Raw genomic sequence first — 21,994 nt, forward strand, 5'->3', positions numbered from 1 at the left:
TTGTTCCCTACTGCTTTTTGAAAAAAATACAAAAGAGGGTAAAATGACAAAAAGACCCTTTACTCATCATAGTTAGCATAATCTTTTTGATTCCATTAATAAAAAAGACTCATATTGTACGCTTTTTACATACCATAGGTATGAAAGTGTAATAAATGCGTTTAAAAGACCTTAGTTAAACACACTACAAAACACATAGGACCAAGAATGTAATTCACTCATAAATCAATGTACCATGGGTTGTGCCTGATTGGTTTGAACCTGACTCAAAGGATCAAAAGTACTTGAAGGTCTCAAGTTCAAATCCAAGAAGAAATAAAAATCCTTTTGTGACCACAGAGGTTCAAATGCGGTGACTCCAGAATACCCATAAAGCAGATGGTCTCTCTGAGATTAGTCGGCTCGTATAGCGGGTTGAATATCTAGATTAATAAAAAAAATTCATTTAAATTTTAAATAATAGATGGAAAAATTATACCCAAAAAGAAATTGGTTTGGGCCATGCGACGGGTTTGGGTTACTGGATAGTTTCCTTTCCTTCAAAATCACGATGAAGCCCACACCCACTACTTGTAGCCCTAAAATTCATCAACCTCAGACCACAAGTACTCGAACTGTTTCGAGGGGAAGAACACAGTCTGAAATCGAGGAGGAGTGGCTTGCTAGATCGGCGGGAATACAAGTATGTGTTCTTTGTTACTCATGTTTATTCTTTCATATTGTAAGTTAATGTTAAAACACGTACCTCATTTTAAGGAGATCGGAAAAGGGTAGTGAAAATGGTGACGCCGTCGTCAGTTGCAAATTCATCGTTATCAAGTTATTTATGAAATACGTAGACTTTTTACAAGTGTTTTGTTCAGTTTTCTGACGTTTTATTACATTTTGAGGGTTGTTGTTACACTTAGAACACCCTTGAAACCCTATACTGTTAACGTGTTCTTGGAGTACACAGTTCTGCAACATTTTCAGAAGACGTGATTTTTGGTGTTTTGTTCATCATCACTGGAGTTGTGAACTTGATTGATATGTGTTCATTTTATCCACCGGTTACAGCCTGTTATTTTGAAAAATAAATATTTTATTAAAGAGATCAAAAAAACACTTTATCCTAACGTTAGTTTTTCTCATTAAATGCTGATATCAATCAAACAACTGTTCTTATGATACGCGTTAGGTTTGAAGATGTTGTGTTGACCTATAGACATCAAGTTCTCCTAGGGCTCCCTAATGGGGGTCCTTAGGGAAGAGGATCAAGTTGGCCTTTGCCAACTGCTTGATGTACCACCTCCCATTAACTCGATGAAACTTGGATGGACCCTTTATACATTATGGCTGTTATACCTCCAAATTTTTTTGGTACTTATTTATTTTCTGCTATAAAATAAATGTTGTTTCTCAGAAATAGGCACTAAAAAGAAGCATTTTCTATTATAAATATATGATTTACTACTTTCTCATCATGTATAATGGGAAATATGAACTCTTTTTATTCAGTACGTAACACTCTTCGAGCGATTGGGCTAAATCTTTCTGCTTTTCTATGGCGGTACGTTAAACTCTCAACCTTTTAAGTTATAGTTAGTCAGTTTTTCTTTTTTTATCCTGTTTCTAACTATATTTTTGGTGTCTTAGGTTGAAAGACTTTTTAAAGATGAAGCCACTGAAGAAAAGGGTGAACGAGCCCGAATGGTGAGTATTCTTAGCCTCATGTGACAAATGCACGCACACATTTGTATTTATGAATATGTTACGTACTTATTTTTGGTTATCGATGCTTGGTTTGGAGTTTTTGGTTTGCTTTGATAGATTTGCATTGAACTGTATTATTAGTGTTGTACGTATACTCCCTGCACGTTGGAAATTTATCAACAAAATATCACCTTTCCTCCTGTTCCCATTTAGGAATGTTACAACTTGTGTTTAATTTTTATGTTATACTTAAAAAGACCTTTCTTTTTGGTTCAGGCATCCTTTGTTGGAGCCATGGCAATAGCTGACTTGGTAAAGACGACATTAGGGCCTAAGGGAATGGTTAGTCTTCCTTCCATATTTCATCATGTTTCTTAAATATAGTGCAATGTCGGCTTCTCCTTTTTTGTATGTACGTTTGCCCAACTAATCATTTTGATTATTCAAAATTTGCAGGATAAAATATTACAATCAACAGGTAGAGGACATAGTGTCACGGTGACTAACGATGGTGCCACCATCTTAAAGTCCCTTCATATTGACAACCCTGCTGCTAAGGTCCTTATTGGTATCCTTGAAATAGTCTTTCTGTCTATTGTCTTGCGCTATTAAAACTTGGTGACGATTGAATCATTAAGGTGGAGAAGGGTACTATGCATTGTGAATTTTCGGTAAAATAATTTAAATGTGTTGTTAGAGTCCTTAGTTGTATGACTAGACATCTCAAAAGTGCAAGATGATGAAGTGGGTGATGGGACTACTTCAGTGGTAGTTTTGGCTGGGGAACTTCTAAGGGAGGCTGAGAAGTTGGTAGCCACAAAGATTCATCCAATGACAATAATATCAGGTTACATCATCAATTTCTTTTTGTTGATCCATGTTATTTTATTGTTACATGTCATAATGTGCATTTGGCTGATGCCATGCATATTTAGGATATGTTCACACCTGTTGCACAAAACCTGTAAACAACTGCATATGAGCTATCTTTACCTACAATATAAACAGCAGCAATGAAATATTGAAAATACAACATGAATTCAATAGTCAATTCTGATGAACTGAACACATTACATACACCAAATCATATTGGAACTACATCGTTAAATAGTGAACTTATCCCACATTTAACACAAAAAAGTAGAAAAAAGTGTTTGTATTTACACATTCATTATTGATGTGGGACAGGAAAATAAAAGAATGAACTTGGTGTTTGAACCCTTTGAATCCCATGGATCATTCACATTTAAGATCTTTGGTTTCGCACTATAAATTACAATACAACTAAAAACAATTGTTAAGTCTGAATCCTAAATGAAGTATTTAGGCCCTTAAAAGGATTAAGAATCATTTACATTTCTTATATGAACTAAACTAAGAAGACATAAATGAACAAGATAAACTAAAATTAGTCAAAATAAACTTGTGCAGGAATTGTTGCCCAATGCCACAAGTGTGATACTGCAAAGGCTAAGAATCGGAACATAAGTTTGTACACCTCCCCAATTAGCGGTGGGAAGGTTTAGTATGGACTTCATCTTAGAATTGCCAAAAACATTCAAGGGTTTATGATTCTGCAGTTGCGGTGATCTTTAGGTTCTCAAAGATGGTCATTTCGTCCCTTGTACATAAACACCGAATCTCCCTATTTGGCAAAGCTACTCTTTGAAGAGGTTTTATTTCATGTGGCATTTTGCTCTTCATTTTGTTTGATAGGGATGTCAAGTTTAGGAGTTATATATGGATAGCATTCCAGAAGAAGCTTCATCCCATGCTTAAGTTTTTAACTACATATCATCACCAAATTGATGGTTAAAAGAAGTCTTGAGGATTTATTACATTGTTTGGTCGGAGATCACAACACATGGCACTATGTTCTATGGGTGAGTGATTTCAAGCCTTACATACGTCATCAGCCTAGACTATGAAGTAACTTGGTTCTCCTCCTGTGGTCCCGCACTCCCGTCTACCCATAGAACTAATTAGACTTCAAGTCTTTTGCTGACCACACACATGAGTTGTGGATGGAAATACGAAGAACAGTTGGTTTAATGATTGTAACTGCAATTCCACAGCTGATGAGTGTCATACTGACCAATTATTCTTGGAGAATTATTAAGTTTTGCTCCAACCTCATATGATCATATCATGAGGTTGCCTCATGGTACTTGGAAGAAGGTGCATGTTTGAGGATGTGGCCAGGAAGATTAGCGCTAGTGCATACAATTTATATCGTTCAAACAACATGCACATTGGTCGTGGATCTGTGTTGAATTGTCTTATGCCAAGACAAATGACATCGTTACCACATATTCTAGCCCATTAGACATTTCTTTTATCTCTGATCTCTTTTTTCTTCCTAACTGTACCCCACAACCCGTTATTGTAGTAATTGTTGGATGTTGCAGAAGAACAGATTACAGGAACTTGTGTTGGGGGCCATCTATAACATTTGGTTAAGTGGTGTGTTCTGATGACAATGCACTTAAATTACTATAGAAAAGTTTGATAGCTTGGATGCAATCAGGACCTTCAATAGCATTGTAGTTCTTTTACTTTAGCAAAGGTGACTCTTTCAAAGGGAAAGGAGGGATGATAGGAATTTGAATTTATTTTTTTATTCGTTATGTTTTTTTAAGCTTTTTGCACTTTGCAAAAGTAAGTATATTTTTATTGTTATCTGAGCCTACGTATAGGTTCGACTACTTCGTTTGGGATTTAGTTTTAAGGGTTCCTCTTTCAGTTATATATAGTTTTTGTTGTAATGTGAAGAAATCCGAGGGTTATGCAGAGTGGTTCTTCGAATCCTCGATACGTCTATGATCTTTATCTAAGATTCTTTTCTTCATCTTGTCCTGCATGAATTAGTCCAATTTAAGGAAGCATGTGTACTAGATAAGTGTATTTCTCTTGCTTTATTTACCATTTGTAAAGATGGGCAACTTTTAGATCCCATGTCTTCAATTTGATAGCAGTGTTGTTGTAGATAGAGGTTCCAATATAAGTTTCCAAGGCGCTGGTTGAACAGGATGTTCGAGCCTTGTTTATAATAGCTGGATAGATGAATATCGCCTTGTAATTTTGGGTTCTAGGCCATTAAGACATGATGAGTTTGATCATTGAGAAATATTCAGGCCTCGGTGGTACCACATTTGAGGATGAATTAAACATTTAGTATTGATACATATACACTAATTTTTGGTCTAGGCCATGAAGATATGTCAGCCTAATATGAGGGGCAGGCTTTATCACATTAATTTCATGTAGGATCACTTTAGTTTTCTGCTGGAGTTTTTATTTAATAATTTTCTTCCATTTTGTCTTTTGCACTGAATTCACATATAGATGCCGTTGTTGAGCATAGCACGCTTCATATTAGTGAATTGATTTTGTTTTATTTCTAAATCTCTCTCTCTCTCTCACTCCATCTCTCATATACATCATTCTCTCTTCTCCAGTTAGTTTCTTGTAACTTTTTCAGATTCATTTTACTCCTCAATGTATTAGAATGCATCCCTGTTGATAAATCAGAGTGTGAGCTTAGTGATTTTGGGTTTCTTTTTGTTTCTTTTTTTAAGAACTTAATTTGTGGTCGTTCCAGGGAAATATCCAAACATCATAGTAACAAACATCGGAGAAAATTCATGCTTAAGACTAGTCTCATCAAGCTTTGATGTCAACTAAACCTGTAACCATTTCTGCTCAAGATTATAAATGCAAGATGCTTAAAACCTTAGTCCAAAGTAGCTGAAACTTCTGTATTTTAAAATGTTCTTCTAGGACTATGTGCAGAATAAAACTTATTCGAGAGTAATAATGTTGATAATGATAGTTGAGTACGTGATTCCTAGGATGACTTTTCTTCAAATATGTTACTAGTAAAGTTGCAGGATAGTGTTTACAAAAAACTTAGCTTTCTTAATGGTGTCAAGGCTTTTAATTGAGTGGTACCTCTTTAATCTGTTTGTTGGACCAGGAAGATTCATAGGTTACAAGGAACATGTAGCTATTATTTGCCTGGTAAGTAGAGCATGCATATATGAGTATGTTATTGGAACTTCTGAATTATTTTAGGCAATCAGATATGTATGCTAATATTCAGGAAGTCCTATCTCAGTTAATTTTTTTGTTGCAAGAGCTCTCATTGCAAGCACAAAATAAAGGCCACTAGCTTTGTGCATGAATGTCACATCATCAATTTTTTTCGTATCAGTATTGAAAGAGGGATATGCTGGGTGTTACTTCTCTTATAGGTATGTCATGCTTGCTCTTACTTTCAGGTTATCGTATGGCTGCTGACTGTGCACGAAGTGCGTTGTTAGAAAGGGTCATGGATAACAAAGAGGATGCAGGTTCTGATTGTTTATATTTATGTTAAAGTTTCACATTTTTGTAGTTTCACGCTTTGTACAACTTGTTACATTTTATGTCACTTTAATTGAACATGTTATTAGCCTCTATAAGGAAATTAAGGATTCATAACATCTCAGCTTACATGGTAATATGTGGTATCAGGCACAAATGAAATTAATATTTATTTATCAGTTGATTATTTCCATCCAATTAAAAATGTACCCTGCATATTAATGTTATGTCTACTGGTTCATGCAGAGAAATTCAGATCAGACTTAATGAAGATTGCAATGACCACTTTGAGTTCTAAAATTCTTTCACAGGACAAGGAACACTTTGCAACATTGGCTGTTGATGCTGTTATGAGGCTAAAAGTGAGTAGTAGTTTATACTTTGTATGCACTGGAAAGCTATTGCATATCTTATTCAATATCATTTAAACTTTAGAGCATCTTTTTCAACATCATTGCAGTTTCATGTAGTTACAATATTAAATATGAACCACAAGTACTTAAACCTGGAAAATTTAATGTTGAAACACTGGTGAAGTATGCCATGCATCTGAATCCTGGAAAGTCGTATATAAACCAAGTGCATAAGACATTATTTATTTTATTTATAGAAGTCACTTGTATTATGATGATACTTGTTGGTCGTTGTGGAACTAGATGATGGAAAACCCCACTTCTCACTTTCTCTAACATTTTCTCTTAAAAACTCGGACTTTAGGCACAAGGTCTTTTTTTGTTGTTAGTATTTGTACTACAACAACCGAGTTATAAAGTAACCCAAGGTGTCCAAAGTCAATCAAGGAGACCTTGATCAAGTTATAAAGTAACCCTAACCTAAGGTGTCTATGATTAATTTAAGAGACTTTGATCAGTTTATCTAGTAAAACTCTCTTTTATCACCATGCAACTGAAGGCATACTGTAATGATTTACTGTTGAAGTTTCTACTAAACTGGATAAAAATTCCACAATGAACAATATCTGGGGCTGATTAAATCAATCTGATTGATGCATCATGATGGATCAGATACCAAATGAATGAATTATCACATGACCATTTTACATAGTGCCAATTCTATGGTGAGGGGGAGCATCAGTATACCGTTCTGTTTTAACAAAAGCTTAAAATTAGTGATATACCATGATAAGACTCTTGGTGAAGGACCATTGTTGTAAAAGTGACAAGATAGCTGATCAAATATGAACTTGGGACTCAAAGCTCGCACTTGGAATGCTTGTGATTTTTTGAGCATCCCACCGAAGATGAACTAAAGGCCTTGCACATAAGGATTGCTCAAATCCCTCTAGGCAATCAAACACCATAGAATTTGCTATGTGTAGATAATCTTGTTCATTAAGGCTGCGTTTGGTACATGAGGCTGGGCATGACTAGAGAGGACGAAACTCACTGTTCCATGTTTGGCACGACAGAGGAGAGGATGAGAACTCATTGTTCCACGTCTGGCGTGACATGGGACAGAGACACGGACGGGGTGGGATTGGATGGCACAAAAACGTGCTTTTCTGTAACACCAAAATAGGTGGAACAAGATGGATCAAAACTAAACGTTACCAATCTACCCGCATTTGAGATAACCTTGATATGGTATTTGTTTTTAATGGTCACTACTGCCCATCGCTGCCAACACCACCTCTGGTAGCGGCCACTGCCGACCACCTCCTCCATTGGATTCCCCTACCACCTCCACCACCATCGGTTACCACTACCACCTCCACCTCCTCCATAACCACCACATCCACAACCAACAACTCGACCTCCACATCCGCTTCTCTCGGCTGCCACCATCTCTACGCCCTCCACAACCACCACCTTTACCTTCACCACAACCACCTTTGACCATTGCCACCACCACCACTAGTGGCCACCTCCACCATCGGTTACCACTACTACCACCGTCCATCACCACCTCTACCTACACCATATCGGCCATCACCTACATCATCGTCCACGATCTTCTCGTCCTCAACAACCACGATCAGTCACCGATTACTACAACATCTACCTCCACCACTATCACCATCACCACTGCCGACCACATCTTTCACCACCATATAAAATCACTAAACAATAGTTACGTGAAACTTGTCCAGCCTAGTCCTGTCCAATCCTAATCGTGCCAAACACTAGAAATACAACTTGTCATGTCATGTCCAGTCCTTTTATCTTTATCTTGTCCTGTTTAGTGCAGTACTGTCTATGTACCAAAATGCCACCTAAGAAACATATTTACATCTATTGACTAGGGATCCGTATTTCGCGGTTGGCTTTATATATAAGCCATTTTTTTGCTGAAGTTAAGTTGTGGCAAATGAATGTAAGGGTAAAATAGGCGTTTGTAAGATCTGTTTTTTATTTTTTAAATTTTACTATAAACTGAAAATCATGCAGCGTTTCAGTACCTTCAGATATGAAAAACCAAAATTTATAAGTAGTTATGTTTCTACATTTTTTGGAAGAGTTCTGCTAGGTATTTTTATTATACAAGTCAAAGACCTTATGCTCTTAATGATGCATACTGTCTGTTGGATTTCCAGTGTGTTGGTCGGTAGTTGCGTTGGGGTGACTTGATCACGATGAGTTGTTTATAGTACTTATTGGAGTTCCTGTCCAAAACTATATCAAAAGATATGCATGCAATAACATGATATAATTTACATGTCCATTTATTTTTAAAATCCTTTTTCCTGATAATTTTCTTTCATGTGTCAGGGCAGCACAAACTTGGAGTCAATCCAGATCATTAAGAAGGCCGGGGGGTCATTAAAGGATTCTTTTTTGGATGAGGGGTTCGTTCTATGATCCTATTCTCATTTTACCTTCGTATTGTTAATTGTTAGTCCCCCTATATGATAATTGCATCACATCTCATTTTGGGATGATTTTGATGTTTCCCTTGGCCTACTTTCGTGCTGCAATTACCTATTTGCCTACCATTATTACTAGTAGATGCTTTGATTTTGGTCTACCAATTCTCATGTTTTGTCATTTTTAAAGACAGAAATTCGACTGATAGTCAATTACACCTATAAAAGGTGTGTCCAGTTTAAGCATTAATTTTTTGATGGGATGGGAGGAGCATTTGTTCTAAAACCCATGTTAAGATACTTTATGATATCCACATTATAGAATACCATTACATAATAATATGATTTCATTGCTTTTGGAAACTTACATGAAAGGCAACTATTGTTATGCATATGATCCCCTTTCTGTTGATCGAGTGTGATATCTTCATAACCATCATAAGCAACAGCAATGGAGCATAGAAGTTTTTTTTTTTTTTTTTTGAAGTATATAGTATTTATATGCGGCAAATAGAACAAATAAACTCACACACCCTCCTCATCTTTGGTGAGGTTTGAACCCTTGACCTCCTAGGAGGCTAAAGACTCGCATACCACTAGGCCAAAGGCCCTTTGGTATGGAGCATAGAAGTTGCCACCTGCTGGTTCTTGTTTCCTTCAAGTACTGTGAGCTCTTTGGTTATCTCACATAATTTGCTAGATCACTTTCTTATTAAACTAGCATATAGTTGTATGAGTACGAAGGAATACTAAATATCATGAGATCAGCAATTCAACATCAATAATATTTTCTATTGTATACTTGGTTTCTCAAATTTAAAAATAGTTTGGCATGAATTTTCAAAATCATGAACGGGAGGTAATGCATACTTGACACTGTATTTGTTCATGGATCCATTAATAGCTCATGTAGAATTGGTTAGGTCAATTATCTGGGAGCATGACTTGAAAGGTTATAATGAATTTTAATGTGTCACAAATGAACATATGATTGTTTTTGTACCTTTGACTAATATGTAATCATGGAATATATTTCTTGATTTAATTATATGCTCATACTGCTTGTGTGATTATGACTTATGGGTTTGAAATTGTGAAGGTATATGTTTTATCCAGAAAGATTATTATTTATCTGGTTCTTCACTTTGTACAAGTTTAAATTTCAAAGAAGAATCAATAAGGCATTCATCTTTTTCTGCTTTCCTGTATGGTCTAACTAAACATAACGTACTGCATGGTTCTTAGGACATCTTTTTGGGTATAATTTATATTGCTTGTGCAGATTTATTCTAGACAAAAAGATTGGTCTTGGGCAACCTAAACGAATAGAAAATGCAAACATTTTGGTTGCAAACACTGCAATGGATACTGACAAAGTGAAAATCTACGGAGCACGTGTCCGTGTTGATTCAATGGCTAAGGTTGCTCAAATTGAAGGAGCTGAAAAAGAAAAAATGAGGGAGAAGGTGCAAAAGATCATCGGTCATGGTATCAACTGCTTTGTTAACAGACAATTAATCTACAATTTCCCAGAGGAGTTGTTTGCAGATGCAGGAATTCTCGCAATAGAGCATGCTGATTTTGATGGCATTGAGCGTCTGGCTTTAGTTACTGGTGGTGAAATTGCGTCGACCTTTGACAATCCAGAATCTGTTAAACTTGGGCACTGCAAGCTCATTGAAGAAATTATGATTGGTGAGGATAAGTTGATCCACTTTTCAGGTGTTGAAATGGGACAGGCCTGTACCATTGTTTTGAGAGGTGCAAGGTATGGTTTCGCCTTTTTATAGTTTTTATTTTGATAATATAATTCCCCTTTTGAATTTAGTAACTTTTTAGAGCATCTCCTACAGTTTCTCCAAAATGGAGAAGCCAAAGTCAAAATCTCTAAAAAGAAGTTATATTCAACTCCAACTGGTTATTAATTTTGTATATTCCAACATTTTATATCATTAAAATATTCAATAATATAAAAGTCATTCTCTCTCTTCATCTATTCAATTTAAGAGGATTCTCCAAGTTTGTAGAAAAATTCCTACCCACATTCTTGATTTTGGAGAAGCTGTTGGAGCTAAAAAAGAGCCAGTCTAAAAGCTTCAAAATCTTATTTTTCTTCATTTTTGGAGCAGCTGTTGGAGATGCTCTTAGTTTTACTCGCACCATATTTACACTGATTCGAGTTTCTGCAAATGATCTCAGTATGAGCTTCCATCACAGCATATTATTATTGTAGTCACATGGGGTCAAACTGGGAATCGAAATCTTAATTTACCTTACCTCGGTTCATTAGATATTTACCAAAGATCTATGCTGGAGATGTGAAACCATCTGTAGGAGTTCTGCATTAGTTTTTCGTCATTTTAATTTCCCCCATCTCCTGAATTTCAATTCTTATCCTACCATTCTCGCATGCATGCACATCCATCACACCATCCATATTTCTGCACTCGTCTTCTGTACTGGTTATGTTTGGATCCCTACAAAACTTTTTTTTAACCTTTTGTTGTATTTTACAGTCGCATAAGACTCTGCATGCTTTGCTATCACTTAATCCTCCATGTTCTTATTCTATCATTTGCATCCTTAACAATAATCTTTCTAATTGAAAGATATTACTACTAGATACATATCCGTATAAATAATCCTTCATCATACCTATTGTCATCTATGGACATATTTTGGATGAAATTTTATTCTAAAGGTGACACCACAACCTACTTTCGCCATGTTTGGCATCCATAAGCTAGCTTATAAGACAGTTAATTTTTTGAACTTATTGAAAAAGCCTCATTTGGATGACCATAAGGTGGCTGATAAGTGGTTCTTAAGAGTGCTGTGGACGATCTCTAGATTTCATCATGTCTACAGTTTCATTTTTATAAGCACCAATATTTGAAAGAATATGTATTCTTGCAGAAGAGTATATTTCTGTAAGCATAATCTGTATGATGAGAATCACAGCCAACTTTTTTTTTCCTTTCAGTTTTCATGTTCTTGATGAAGCAGAAAGATCCCTGCATGATGCCTTATGTGTGCTGTCTCAGACCGTAAATGATAGTAGGGTTCTTCTTGGCGGTGGATGGCCAGAGATGGTGATGGCAAAGGCAGTGGATGAATTGGCCCGAAAAACACCTGGGAAGAAATCTCATGCTATTGATGCTTTCTCACGGGCACTGCTTGCAATCCCTACAACTATTGCCGACAATGCTGGTTTGGACAGTGCCGAATTGATCGCCCAACTTCGTGCAGAACACCACAAAGAGAACAGCAACGCAGGGATCGATGTGATTACTGGCTCTGTAAGTAAAACAAATACTTATATTTTGTAGCATTGCAAATCATTCAAGTTTTATCCTTATTTATTTGACCAAGTTGATTGACTATTTGACGAAATCAATATTCGTTAATAATGGAAAGTTGGGGATTGTGGGCCAAAATCAATATCAATAAATGCTTGATTGAAAAAAATACTTTAGCAAGTTCACACGAATTGAAATGTTGTGTTTTTCACGAGACATGCTGAAGAATGAAGTATTTGAAAAGGTTCATGGGGATGGGTGGCTATTTGATTGCAGATCGTCAAACTCATCATGGGTACTAAATAACCCTTAAACTGCCTCCCCGGTAAAATTTTGAAAAGAAACAGCAAAAGCATAGTTCGTAAAGGTGACTTCCAAAGGTTATGTAATAAAATAGCCCTTGAAGTTTTATGTGAATCTATGAACCAAACGAGACGAGTATATCCCACCCAGACATGGAGACTGGGATGTATCCTCTATTATGAAGAGTACCGTAGAGCAGGGACTGCAAAAAGCGTCGGAAATAGAGATTTTGTTTTGTTTATGTTATTTATTTTGTTTATTATTAGGTTGGAGACATGGGGGAGCTTGGAATATCAGAGGCTTTTAAAGTGAAGCAGGCTGTTTTGCTGTCGGCAACTGAGGCCGCAGAAATGATTCTGAGAGTTGATGAGATCATCACTTGCGCCCCGAGGAGGAGAGAAGACAGAATGTGAAGAAGATGATTAATGGTTGTGTTATTAGGGTGTGTGCTGTCGTTTAGACGTTTTTGCCAAGTAAAATTTTGCGACACTGGGTTGATGTGATGATCGGAACCGGACAAGTGCTTGTGGATTGGTTTTGTTTCAAGTGAATTCATTAAGCCCTTAGTTGATTCTAATTTGTGTTCATGGTGTATTTTAAGATGAAGGGATTTGAACCTTTTTGCTATGGATGCTTGGATTTTGCATCACAGACCACAAATAGAGTCGAATCATTCAATTTGTAAGCTTTTTGCACAAAGACGGTTGCAATAGTGTCTATTTAAGCAAAAACGTGTTTTTCTTGAGCAAAATGCGAGACTATGATGCCTTATGGCTAATGTGTTTTTTTATCTGACTTCCATTGATCCATTCATGGTGATATTTTAGGTTTCATTCAAGTAGCCACTATATGTTGGTGGTGGTGGTTCTTGAGATGTTTAAAATTGAATGTTGCTGAAAGTTACAATTCAGAATGTCATTGTTTAAAAGTAGGGGTTGATTGTAAATGGTAAATAACTAATATGTATAAAATTAACTAATTATTTTACTATTTTTTAGTACCATTTTGAGAAATATTTTCTCCGAGGATATATTTTTTAAATAATTTTTTAATATATCAAAATAGAAATATGAACACTTATTTTGAGATGGAAAAAAGTATATAGATCGATATGCCTATGAGATATCACATAGGACAATGAGCAAGGGTGGACCCACTATGTTGCATATTGTGGCACGGGCTAAGAGTTTATTGTTTTGTCCTAGCGTAAAAATCTTTAGAGCTATCAAAGGTACCGCCAGGTTAACCGTTAGATAAACCCTCCGGAAATAAAACCAATTTCTTACCGGTTGAGCTACCCCTCGGAGTTGCAATTATAAGATTTATCAATATCATCATGTGATTTGAACATTTCCTGATGCTTATAATTGTGTTGAACTAATACAACTCCTTAGCCACACTTGACTTCTCAAAACATTGTGATAGCCGATTGTACTAGTCGGGCTTACTATTAATCCGAACGGATAAAGCAAGTCATAAGCATGAACGTAGAGACTTATCCGCTGCTTGTGTGTATGAAGCGGGAGAGTCGTGATTGGAACCGGCTTTGACGAAATGAAGGACAGCTGAAGCGAGCTCATCCTGATGAGAGGTGTATTCATGATCAGCTCCATTGATGATATGCAATTGGTGGTTGAGTATATGCTTTGCAAACTCCAGGCCATCTTCCATCCCTACAATCTTATCTGCAGAACCATGGATGGTTAACACCCTGCAACCACCATCTTCCTACATTAGAACACATTGAATATTGTCAAAACCAATTCAGGTTAAGTGTTTTTCTACCAAAGGGCCTTTAACCCGTGGTATCCAGTAACCCAATCTTTCTATGAAGTCAAGGGTTCCAACCTCACCAAAGTCAAGGTGTGTGTGTGTGTGTGTGTGTGTTTCATTCGTCTTATAAGTCATGCATAAAGCATTCTACAACAAAATAGAAGCCTTTGGTGTAGACTCTTGAATGTAATGAAATTGGGGAAGTGCTTGGTTGTCAACACATTTCATAAGCTCTTTCCTAATCAAAGCCCACTCTGCCATGAAACTATTACAAGTGCTCAGCCAACTAAACGTATGCGGCAAGAATAAAATCGAGAAAATTAGATTGACATGAAAACCTTGATTGATTTGATAAATAATTACAGAAAATCACTTTAGATCTTATTAGTCTCCAATCCTGTAGGCACAGTTACATACATCCTATACTTCCTAGGCCCTACTTACATTTTAAGTGGGATGTACTGGGCACGTTCAGTTTGGTTTGGTTTGGTTTGGTTTAGATATTATTAACAAACTTCATGTCTCATTTTCTTCCAATCTGAAGACATAAAACTTGTAACGACATAGTTCATTACAAGTGTTTGGCTATTGGTCTATTAAAACAACCTTCAATAGACTATAATTATTGAACAGCAAATGTACAATTCGGCTTGAGTTTAACAACAGAAAATTATACAAACAGAAAAAGAAGCGAGAGAAACCAATAGGAGTTGCAAACCTGCAGTTTTGGGGAATCAGTTGGCATGCTGCTCTTGTGTTGGTTGTTAGACGGTCTATCAAGCTTTCTTCAGTCACACGATATTCTATGTTCCCTAAAATTGATTACTAACTAGTTCAGGTGAGATCCAAGATGTGCATAAGATCCTAAGCAATGCGTCGATGAAGCCCAAACCATAAGTAACATAACAAAGCAATGGTTAACGTGTTAGCAACAAATCATAAAGCTTACCCTTTTTATTGGCAACATCAATGAATCCATATTGCTTCATTCTCTGCAAGTAATCTTTACCCAATCGACCCTCAATTCCTCTGTTCAGATTAAATCGGCCAGAAATATTGACCACACTATGTACATCATTAAACCTTGAAGCATATAGAAGCACCACATTTCCTCCTGCAAGAATTCCTTTGATCAATATAACAGTATTTTAAATTTAATAATGAATTATGGGAAGAAAAAAAAAAAGAGCCCAATGGTTTAGTGTGAGATGTAACATAGGAAACATTGATTAGAGTTGAAAAATAGGACCACCATTGAATCAGGTGAGTAAGGTTAAGTTTATCAATGAACTTGGACAACTGTTAGAGAGAATGATTATGGTATCACCACCACCTACTGGCTACTACCACCGCACATTATTTTTGTTTGAAGATGTTCTTCAACTTCAACATAAACCACCACCACCACCCATTACCACCATGAACCAACAAATTTGTGTAAATCCCTTCAAAAATTACTTTTTGTTACCAAATGGTCTTTGACCTAACGGTATTGTAGTCTTTGGCCTCCGAGGAGGTCAGGGGTTCAAACCTCACCGAAGGTGAGGAAGACGTGTGAGTTTATTTATTGCATTTGTCGTATATAAATATTATATACTTAAAAAAAAATTACTTTTTGTTTGAAGATGCACATCATCAAACACCAACACCCATTAATAAATTTGTGTGATTCCTTCAAAAAATTCGATAAACAAAACCCATATATTCTAAATCGAAAACCCTAAATTAAACCCATATATATCATTGTCAAAAAAAAAAAAAAAAAAAAAAAAAAAACAGAACCCACAAAAATACATCAAAATCAATGTATTCTAAATCAAACCTTATATATTCTAATCTAAAGAATTAAAACCCAAAGCATAATCCAAATATAAGAAACCCACATCAAATGCAAACGCGAAACCAGATTAAGGGTGGCAAAACACAGATCACGAAACCAATATATGTTTCTCCATCATTTCACCAGGAGAGAGAGAGGTTTAAAGGCAACGTGAAGACCCAGATCAAGAAGATGTAAGGAAGGGGGATGGTATTCCTGTTGTCATGGGCGAAGAGGATCTCAAAAGGGAAGGTGTTTCTTGTTGGCAACGACTAAATAGTCATCGTTCTATGCATTTTGCCTTTATGAAAACTGCACCAACTTAAATGATAACAGTTTCTTCTGAGATTTCAATGTAACAAAAAGTTAATTTCAATGTTCAAATTCAAACTTTAAGAACTAGCCTAGTTTCTGTTGGAAAAGAGATAAATGCCTTAGTTGACATGGATAAAGAGGAGGAGGCAGGTCTTCCAAATACCAGCTTCAGCTGTATACAAGTGATGTCTCTTGACTCTATACCTCATTCAAGTTTTAGTCCTTTTGGGGCCCCATTATTTTGATTTGGGTAAAGATTGCATGATCACTCCACAAGACTGCTTGTTGCAATACTTAATTATTCATGATAACAAGCAAAAATTAGTCATTTCAGATATCAAAGAGTCATTTGTATCGAAGGAAACAAGTTCTCTACAAAATGTAAGTTTGTAAAAAGTGATAACATTCAACTTTTAGATAAATTGCAGTGTTCTTAGGACTCAAACTCAACAAAAGTAAGCCTTCCTATGAAATTTAAAGTAGATTCTGAATTCGTCTGTCAAAAATTTGATAACCACATTAAGCTTTATCATGGACACTACAAATTGAAAATGTTGATCAACAGATGGTAATTAAGTAATCAATTTTGTATTTTGCAAAACACTAGGTCAAAATCAAGCTCTGATTTTCTCTCTTTAGGACTGGTTGCAAAATAGCATACACTTCTAGTTCTACATGAAGAAAGTGACTTCAGATTTAGACCTTTACTGTGCCCAATAATTGCAGCCACAGAGCGTTTCTCTTGATCAAAGTATTGCATCACAGCCCGCAGATCATCAACTTCTCTGTAATAATTCCCATACTGAAAAGAACCTTCGCTATCTCTTAAAGCATAACAAAAGAAGTTATCATCAACAAGCTGTCAGCACAATCAACTGAGCCATCTAAATTCAATATTAAGCATAATTTGGGAAGCAAGTACAAGAAGAATAACAAACAGATTCTTTCAGCTAGTACTGAAAATGACATGGTATTATGAGAAGAGGAGGGGGTGAGCAGACACCTACTATTTGCAAGTGTTTCCTATAAATTTGTATTTGCAATAACTACCCAAGTACTTTGCCTGTAATTTCATTACTTGTCCAAGATGAAATTATGTTTATTTGCAATACTTGCAATTGGCAAACTGGTCAATTAATGTAGGGTTCACCCAATTAGGCCTCTAACTTCATAAAATCATGGTTTGAAGATTCCAATCAATAACATTGGTGAATCAGTGATGTTATGATGTTGATATTTTATGGCACATGGCTGATGATGAAACAACATTATATTTATTTCAATCATTGTGATTTTTATGAGAAACATAAACTTACAAAGTGATCATTTATGCATATAATGTACATTGTCATATATGCTTTAATTGTTAAATATAGATATACAATTACCGTAGCAATAAGCCTTTGGTCCTACCTATAGTATCATTAGATTTCCATTTCTTAACCCTTTAGGTTGTGAGTTCAAGTTTCTTTAGACATGGATGACTATTTTCATAAAATTGGAGAAACAAAATTACTGGTTTATTAAAGTATCAAATGTATTTTAATATACTAAAAGTTTAAAATGGGACTGTCCCCGCTTAACTTATCAAACACCAGGTGCTGGCTCGACACGACAGCCTAGATCTTTTAATAAGGCTCGATCTGACTTCATATGTGGCAAGTTAGGCATGATCAACATCTATGATCCAAATTGAGGACCATTTCAGTTCCTTTCGTTATATAATAATACTGTTAAGCAGGATTGCTTCATGTATTTTTAAGTTTTGCTTTTCAGCCCATAACCCCACGTTGAGTTCTCCCTTGATATATACATTCATTCAAATATGGAATTACAGCCCTGTTAATAATATAGCTATATATTAACAATAATCATCCTCACAAATCACAATAAATATAAATGCTAACAAATTAAGCTAATAATGATCCTAATAACAAAGTTAAATGATGAAGTAATATTTGTCCTAATAACAGTTAAAATATTGATCCTAATCATCCTACTGAGTTAATAGACTCGAATTAATCTCTCTACTAATGCCATTGCCGTCCCCTTTCATCACAAGACAGCAAATAGACAACAATTATGTTTTCAGGGATTGGCTCCAAAAGCAAATTTGCATGACTGTCTCTGCTTGTTCTTTCCTCCTGCCTTTTACACTACGAGTATATGTGGCATCATAGTTCATAATATGACAGTGTTCTCTTCAGTATGCTTGTGTGCTTAAAAGTTTGTTCTGTCTCTCTAAAAATAAAATTCCATTTGCTATCTGTATTGCAACAAAATTACTAGCAAACAGAAAATATGTTATACCCTAGTATTAGCCGTACAAATGAGTGATGAGTAGTACAGGGTCATACTACAAGGTTCCAGAGATGGTAAGGGGGAACGGTTAGTTTGGGCGGGAAATTCTGTTTAGCTTATGTGAAGGAGTTTAAATAAGAAAGGGGAAGGTCTAGGAAGGGGTATCTGATTTCTTGGTTATTATGTGGGCTAAAGCCTGAGAGAGCGTCTGGCAGCTCACCCTTGTATTTTACATTCTGTCTTTTGTTATTCAATTCAATCATCTGACTAGAAGAGTATCTTTGTGAAATTCTAGCCAATTTGTATCAAATTACCCATTGCCAGCAAAGTCAAAGCGAAAGGCACTAATTCCTTCATTTCCAAAAGCAGCAGCAAGATTCACCATAGGAATTCTGTCCTGTAATGTAGAAATAAAATTATGAAAATTAGCCTTTGACAAGCATTATTGATCAATGCTAACTAAATTGACATGACCTAACATCGCCACAAAATCAAGTCATGCAATATGACTGGTATCAGTTGAGAGCACAAGATCATATTTGTGACTATGCCTCTGAAAGAGTCGATTTATAAAAAGTATGAGAAGCATGAAAGTCGGTACGGTGACGAAAAGAGAGAATCAATTATATTTAAAATAAAATTTATGTATAGAACCCATGTTTCTTATCTAAAACTAATTGAATGTATAGGTTGACCTTCTTTTAGACCAACCGCTTACTTGCTTCTTCCAAAATCCATGTTCAGTTAATTTGGAAGAAAACAAAAAATGCAAATGGACTTCACTTTGGAACTAAATGGTATAATAAACTCAATCACGAAAGAAGTATAATATCTATGGAAGTTAATATCAATTTAAATGTTTACTTGAAGAGGCACTGTCAAAAATGGGGAGGAAAAGAAAGCTTTAGATATCACCCAAGCAAAAGCATATAGAATACACCAATACCAACATATGCACAACACTGAGGGAAAGCTGACACTGACAGTGTAGAAGAGATGACGAATGGCATAAAACACAATAATATCTCTCAATGGAGTGTCATTAAAGTAAATCATTATATGACCGAAAAATCAGAATGGCCAACCTTGCAGGATCTATATCCGTGACACAAGATGACAACCTCCTTCGAACCTGTTTCATGCAATATGCCAACAAGATTTTCTTTATGATTGTTCTGGATCACAACTCTCTGGTGCTGAATCTGTTCTACTGCAGAATGTAAACAGAACACGATAATTTCTTATTAGAAATTTCATGAAAACTTTCAGCAAGCTAGCATGCATACACACACATATATTGGAAAGCAAGGTTGTGGCTAGATTGGCCAGCTGCCAACCATCTCATTCACTTCTAAATCCATCTCTCTCTAGAGTATAGTCATAGTCAGGGAAAACATCTCAACGAGTCAGCAAAACAAAATACAAGGGCTCATTACTTCAGATGTTCAACAAAAGGACATCTGGTCAATGTCCCAATCATTGATAGTACTATACCCGAAAGGGTTTTCCTAGCACAATCTTAAGCTTCCTTTGACAATATAGTCGACGTGACAACTGAATTTGCTACTAACAATCTGATTTAACACTCTGACAGCTCAACTAGTCAAAATAGGTATCAACAAGATTTCACTCATCAAAAAATTACTCATTTGGAGTTCCTAGGCAGAGGCACACGTAACAGGTACAATTAGACCTCATGGCAAAGTCAATAATGTAACTTGACAAGAGCAATTAAGCCCCAAAAACAGGATCAGGGCCACAACATGGATAGTTGAGCAAAAAAGGTGAAGCACCACAGCAGGAGAAATTAGAAGACGTCTCCCAGGGTCAAAGGTATTCAGTAACCGTCAAAGGCATCTGAGATGAGAGGAAGTACTTGGTATTTACCCTGTTGGATTATAGATACCAGGTCCTGGAATAGAACAAGAGGACAAAAACTCTAACCTCCTAATGAACATAGCACGGTATGAAGCACTAATCCACACTCTTCGTTATTATGAATACAGAATTGGGATACAAGAGGCAGTCCAGGACTTGGGTCTTTTCTGTTAAGGAAAAAAGAGGCATGAAAACTAAAGTAAAACTTAGGTCTTATGGCAACAAGAGAATGGAGACAAGACATACCAAGTAAAAGCACACTAAAATTTAGACTTAAGATAACTTGGTTCGTCTATTGATTTGTTTTTTTGGCTCATATACATATATTGCACACCCTGATACCAATGTACCATGCACTTTATGGAATTTAGGACTCACAACATAGACAAATCAAAAGGCATACTCTGTACCCATATCCTTGCAACATTGGCCAATTATGATCTATCGCAATGGTTGTTGCATGCTTAGTAGGGAATGGCCAAATGAATACTCTCAGTTAAGTTGAAAACATAACACTAGAATTGTTATCCTGATTCTTCTTTGGAAATTCACCAAACAGGTGGTATGCAAACACTCTTATTATTATAGAACGATGTTTATACAACTCCAAATCTTACTCCCATTAGACAGTTACACTTGGATTTGTTCATGCTCTTTTCCAACTACGAAATTGTAGCGAACGCCAAGATTTATGTAGAGGCTAGTGTGAAACATGTAGCAAAGCGTACCAATTTGCATCTAAAAACAGAAAATCAGGTATGACCAATAACAAAGATGCATTTGGGTAAATTCTAAATGGGTTGTTCTCGAAGTAACTCCTCCAACTAAAATAACGCTGAGAATCATAGTTTGCTGTTGATCATCTTCAAATATGAGGGTTTTGTATGTGATTTCGCTCTAACCTAAGTAGAGATTGCAGTCTTCACGAGTCGAATTTGATCTTGCCATCATACACAAGCGTCGGTGTTTGCAAGATTTTTAAATCGTCTATGAGAAGTGAAGTTGATGAGAATTGGGATTGATTTGAGAACCCCCGGTGACTACAAACAACTTATATACCAACTGCTTACCGAGTTTGAAGCCGGTTAATGGAAGCCATGATTAAGAGAGGACCAAGGAGATTATCATTTTTTTTTTAATCAAACAAGATTCCTACGTCGTTACATTCCATTTAGGATTAGGAATAGGTATAATCGGACCTATTTTTTACATATCTCTCGTTATTTGGGACCCTATTCACCTCTTTGGGCTTCYATTCAATCGAGAAATAGGTTTGATTGTCCATCTTTTTGATATATTGGATATCTATATAAGGCATTCTCCGGATAATTCAAATCGAAGCAATTGGATGTCCAATTCAGGACTATATGACATGACCGATCAATAAATCTTTTTTTACTAAACAGAATTCATTTCTTAATAATT

General features: G+C 36.0%; 2 protein-coding genes across 6 annotated transcripts; one reads left to right on the plus strand and one right to left on the minus strand.

Moving 5' to 3' along the window:
- Window positions 1–572: 572 nt before the first annotated feature.
- LOC112503298 (T-complex protein 1 subunit beta) lies at window positions 573–13,182 on the plus strand. The gene is made up of 12 exons (XM_025107360.1): window positions 573–682; window positions 1,498–1,549; window positions 1,636–1,692; window positions 1,969–2,034; window positions 2,149–2,260; window positions 2,411–2,539; window positions 5,973–6,044; window positions 6,304–6,419; window positions 8,787–8,863; window positions 10,164–10,649; window positions 11,865–12,180; window positions 12,750–13,182. The coding sequence occupies exons 2-12, from the start codon at window positions 1,544–1,546 to the stop codon at window positions 12,894–12,896; spliced, it is 1,584 nt and encodes a 527-aa protein (XP_024963128.1). The 5' UTR covers window positions 573–682; window positions 1,498–1,543; the 3' UTR covers window positions 12,897–13,182.
- Window positions 13,183–13,636: 454 nt separating this feature from the next.
- On the minus strand, window positions 13,637–21,599 carry LOC112503299. Of its 5 annotated transcripts, none has more exons than XR_003067925.1 (7): window positions 21,472–21,599; window positions 19,777–19,901; window positions 19,006–19,088; window positions 17,093–17,214; window positions 15,206–15,370; window positions 14,975–15,081; window positions 13,637–14,194 (listed from the first exon to the last, which is right to left on the minus strand). XR_003067925.1 is itself a non-coding variant. In XM_025107362.1 (7 exons), the coding sequence occupies exons 1-7, from the start codon at window positions 21,518–21,520 to the stop codon at window positions 13,957–13,959; spliced, it is 870 nt and encodes a 289-aa protein (XP_024963130.1). In that variant the 5' UTR covers window positions 21,521–21,599; the 3' UTR covers window positions 13,637–13,956. The 5 variants fall into 5 exon arrangements, 4 of the variants coding, with proteins under 4 accessions (XP_024963130.1, XP_024963129.1, XP_024963131.1 ...); XM_025107362.1 differs by having other exon boundaries at window positions 14,975–15,068; window positions 17,093–17,208; XM_025107361.1 differs by having other exon boundaries at window positions 14,975–15,068.
- Between the last annotated feature and the right edge of the window lie 395 nt (window positions 21,600–21,994).

The sequence above is a fragment of the Cynara cardunculus genome, unplaced genomic scaffold (genome assembly GCF_001531365.2).
Source record: "Cynara cardunculus var. scolymus isolate 2C unplaced genomic scaffold, CcrdV1 Un_Scaffold_2851, whole genome shotgun sequence".
Lineage (NCBI taxonomy): Eukaryota > Viridiplantae > Streptophyta > Magnoliopsida > Asterales > Asteraceae > Cynara > Cynara cardunculus.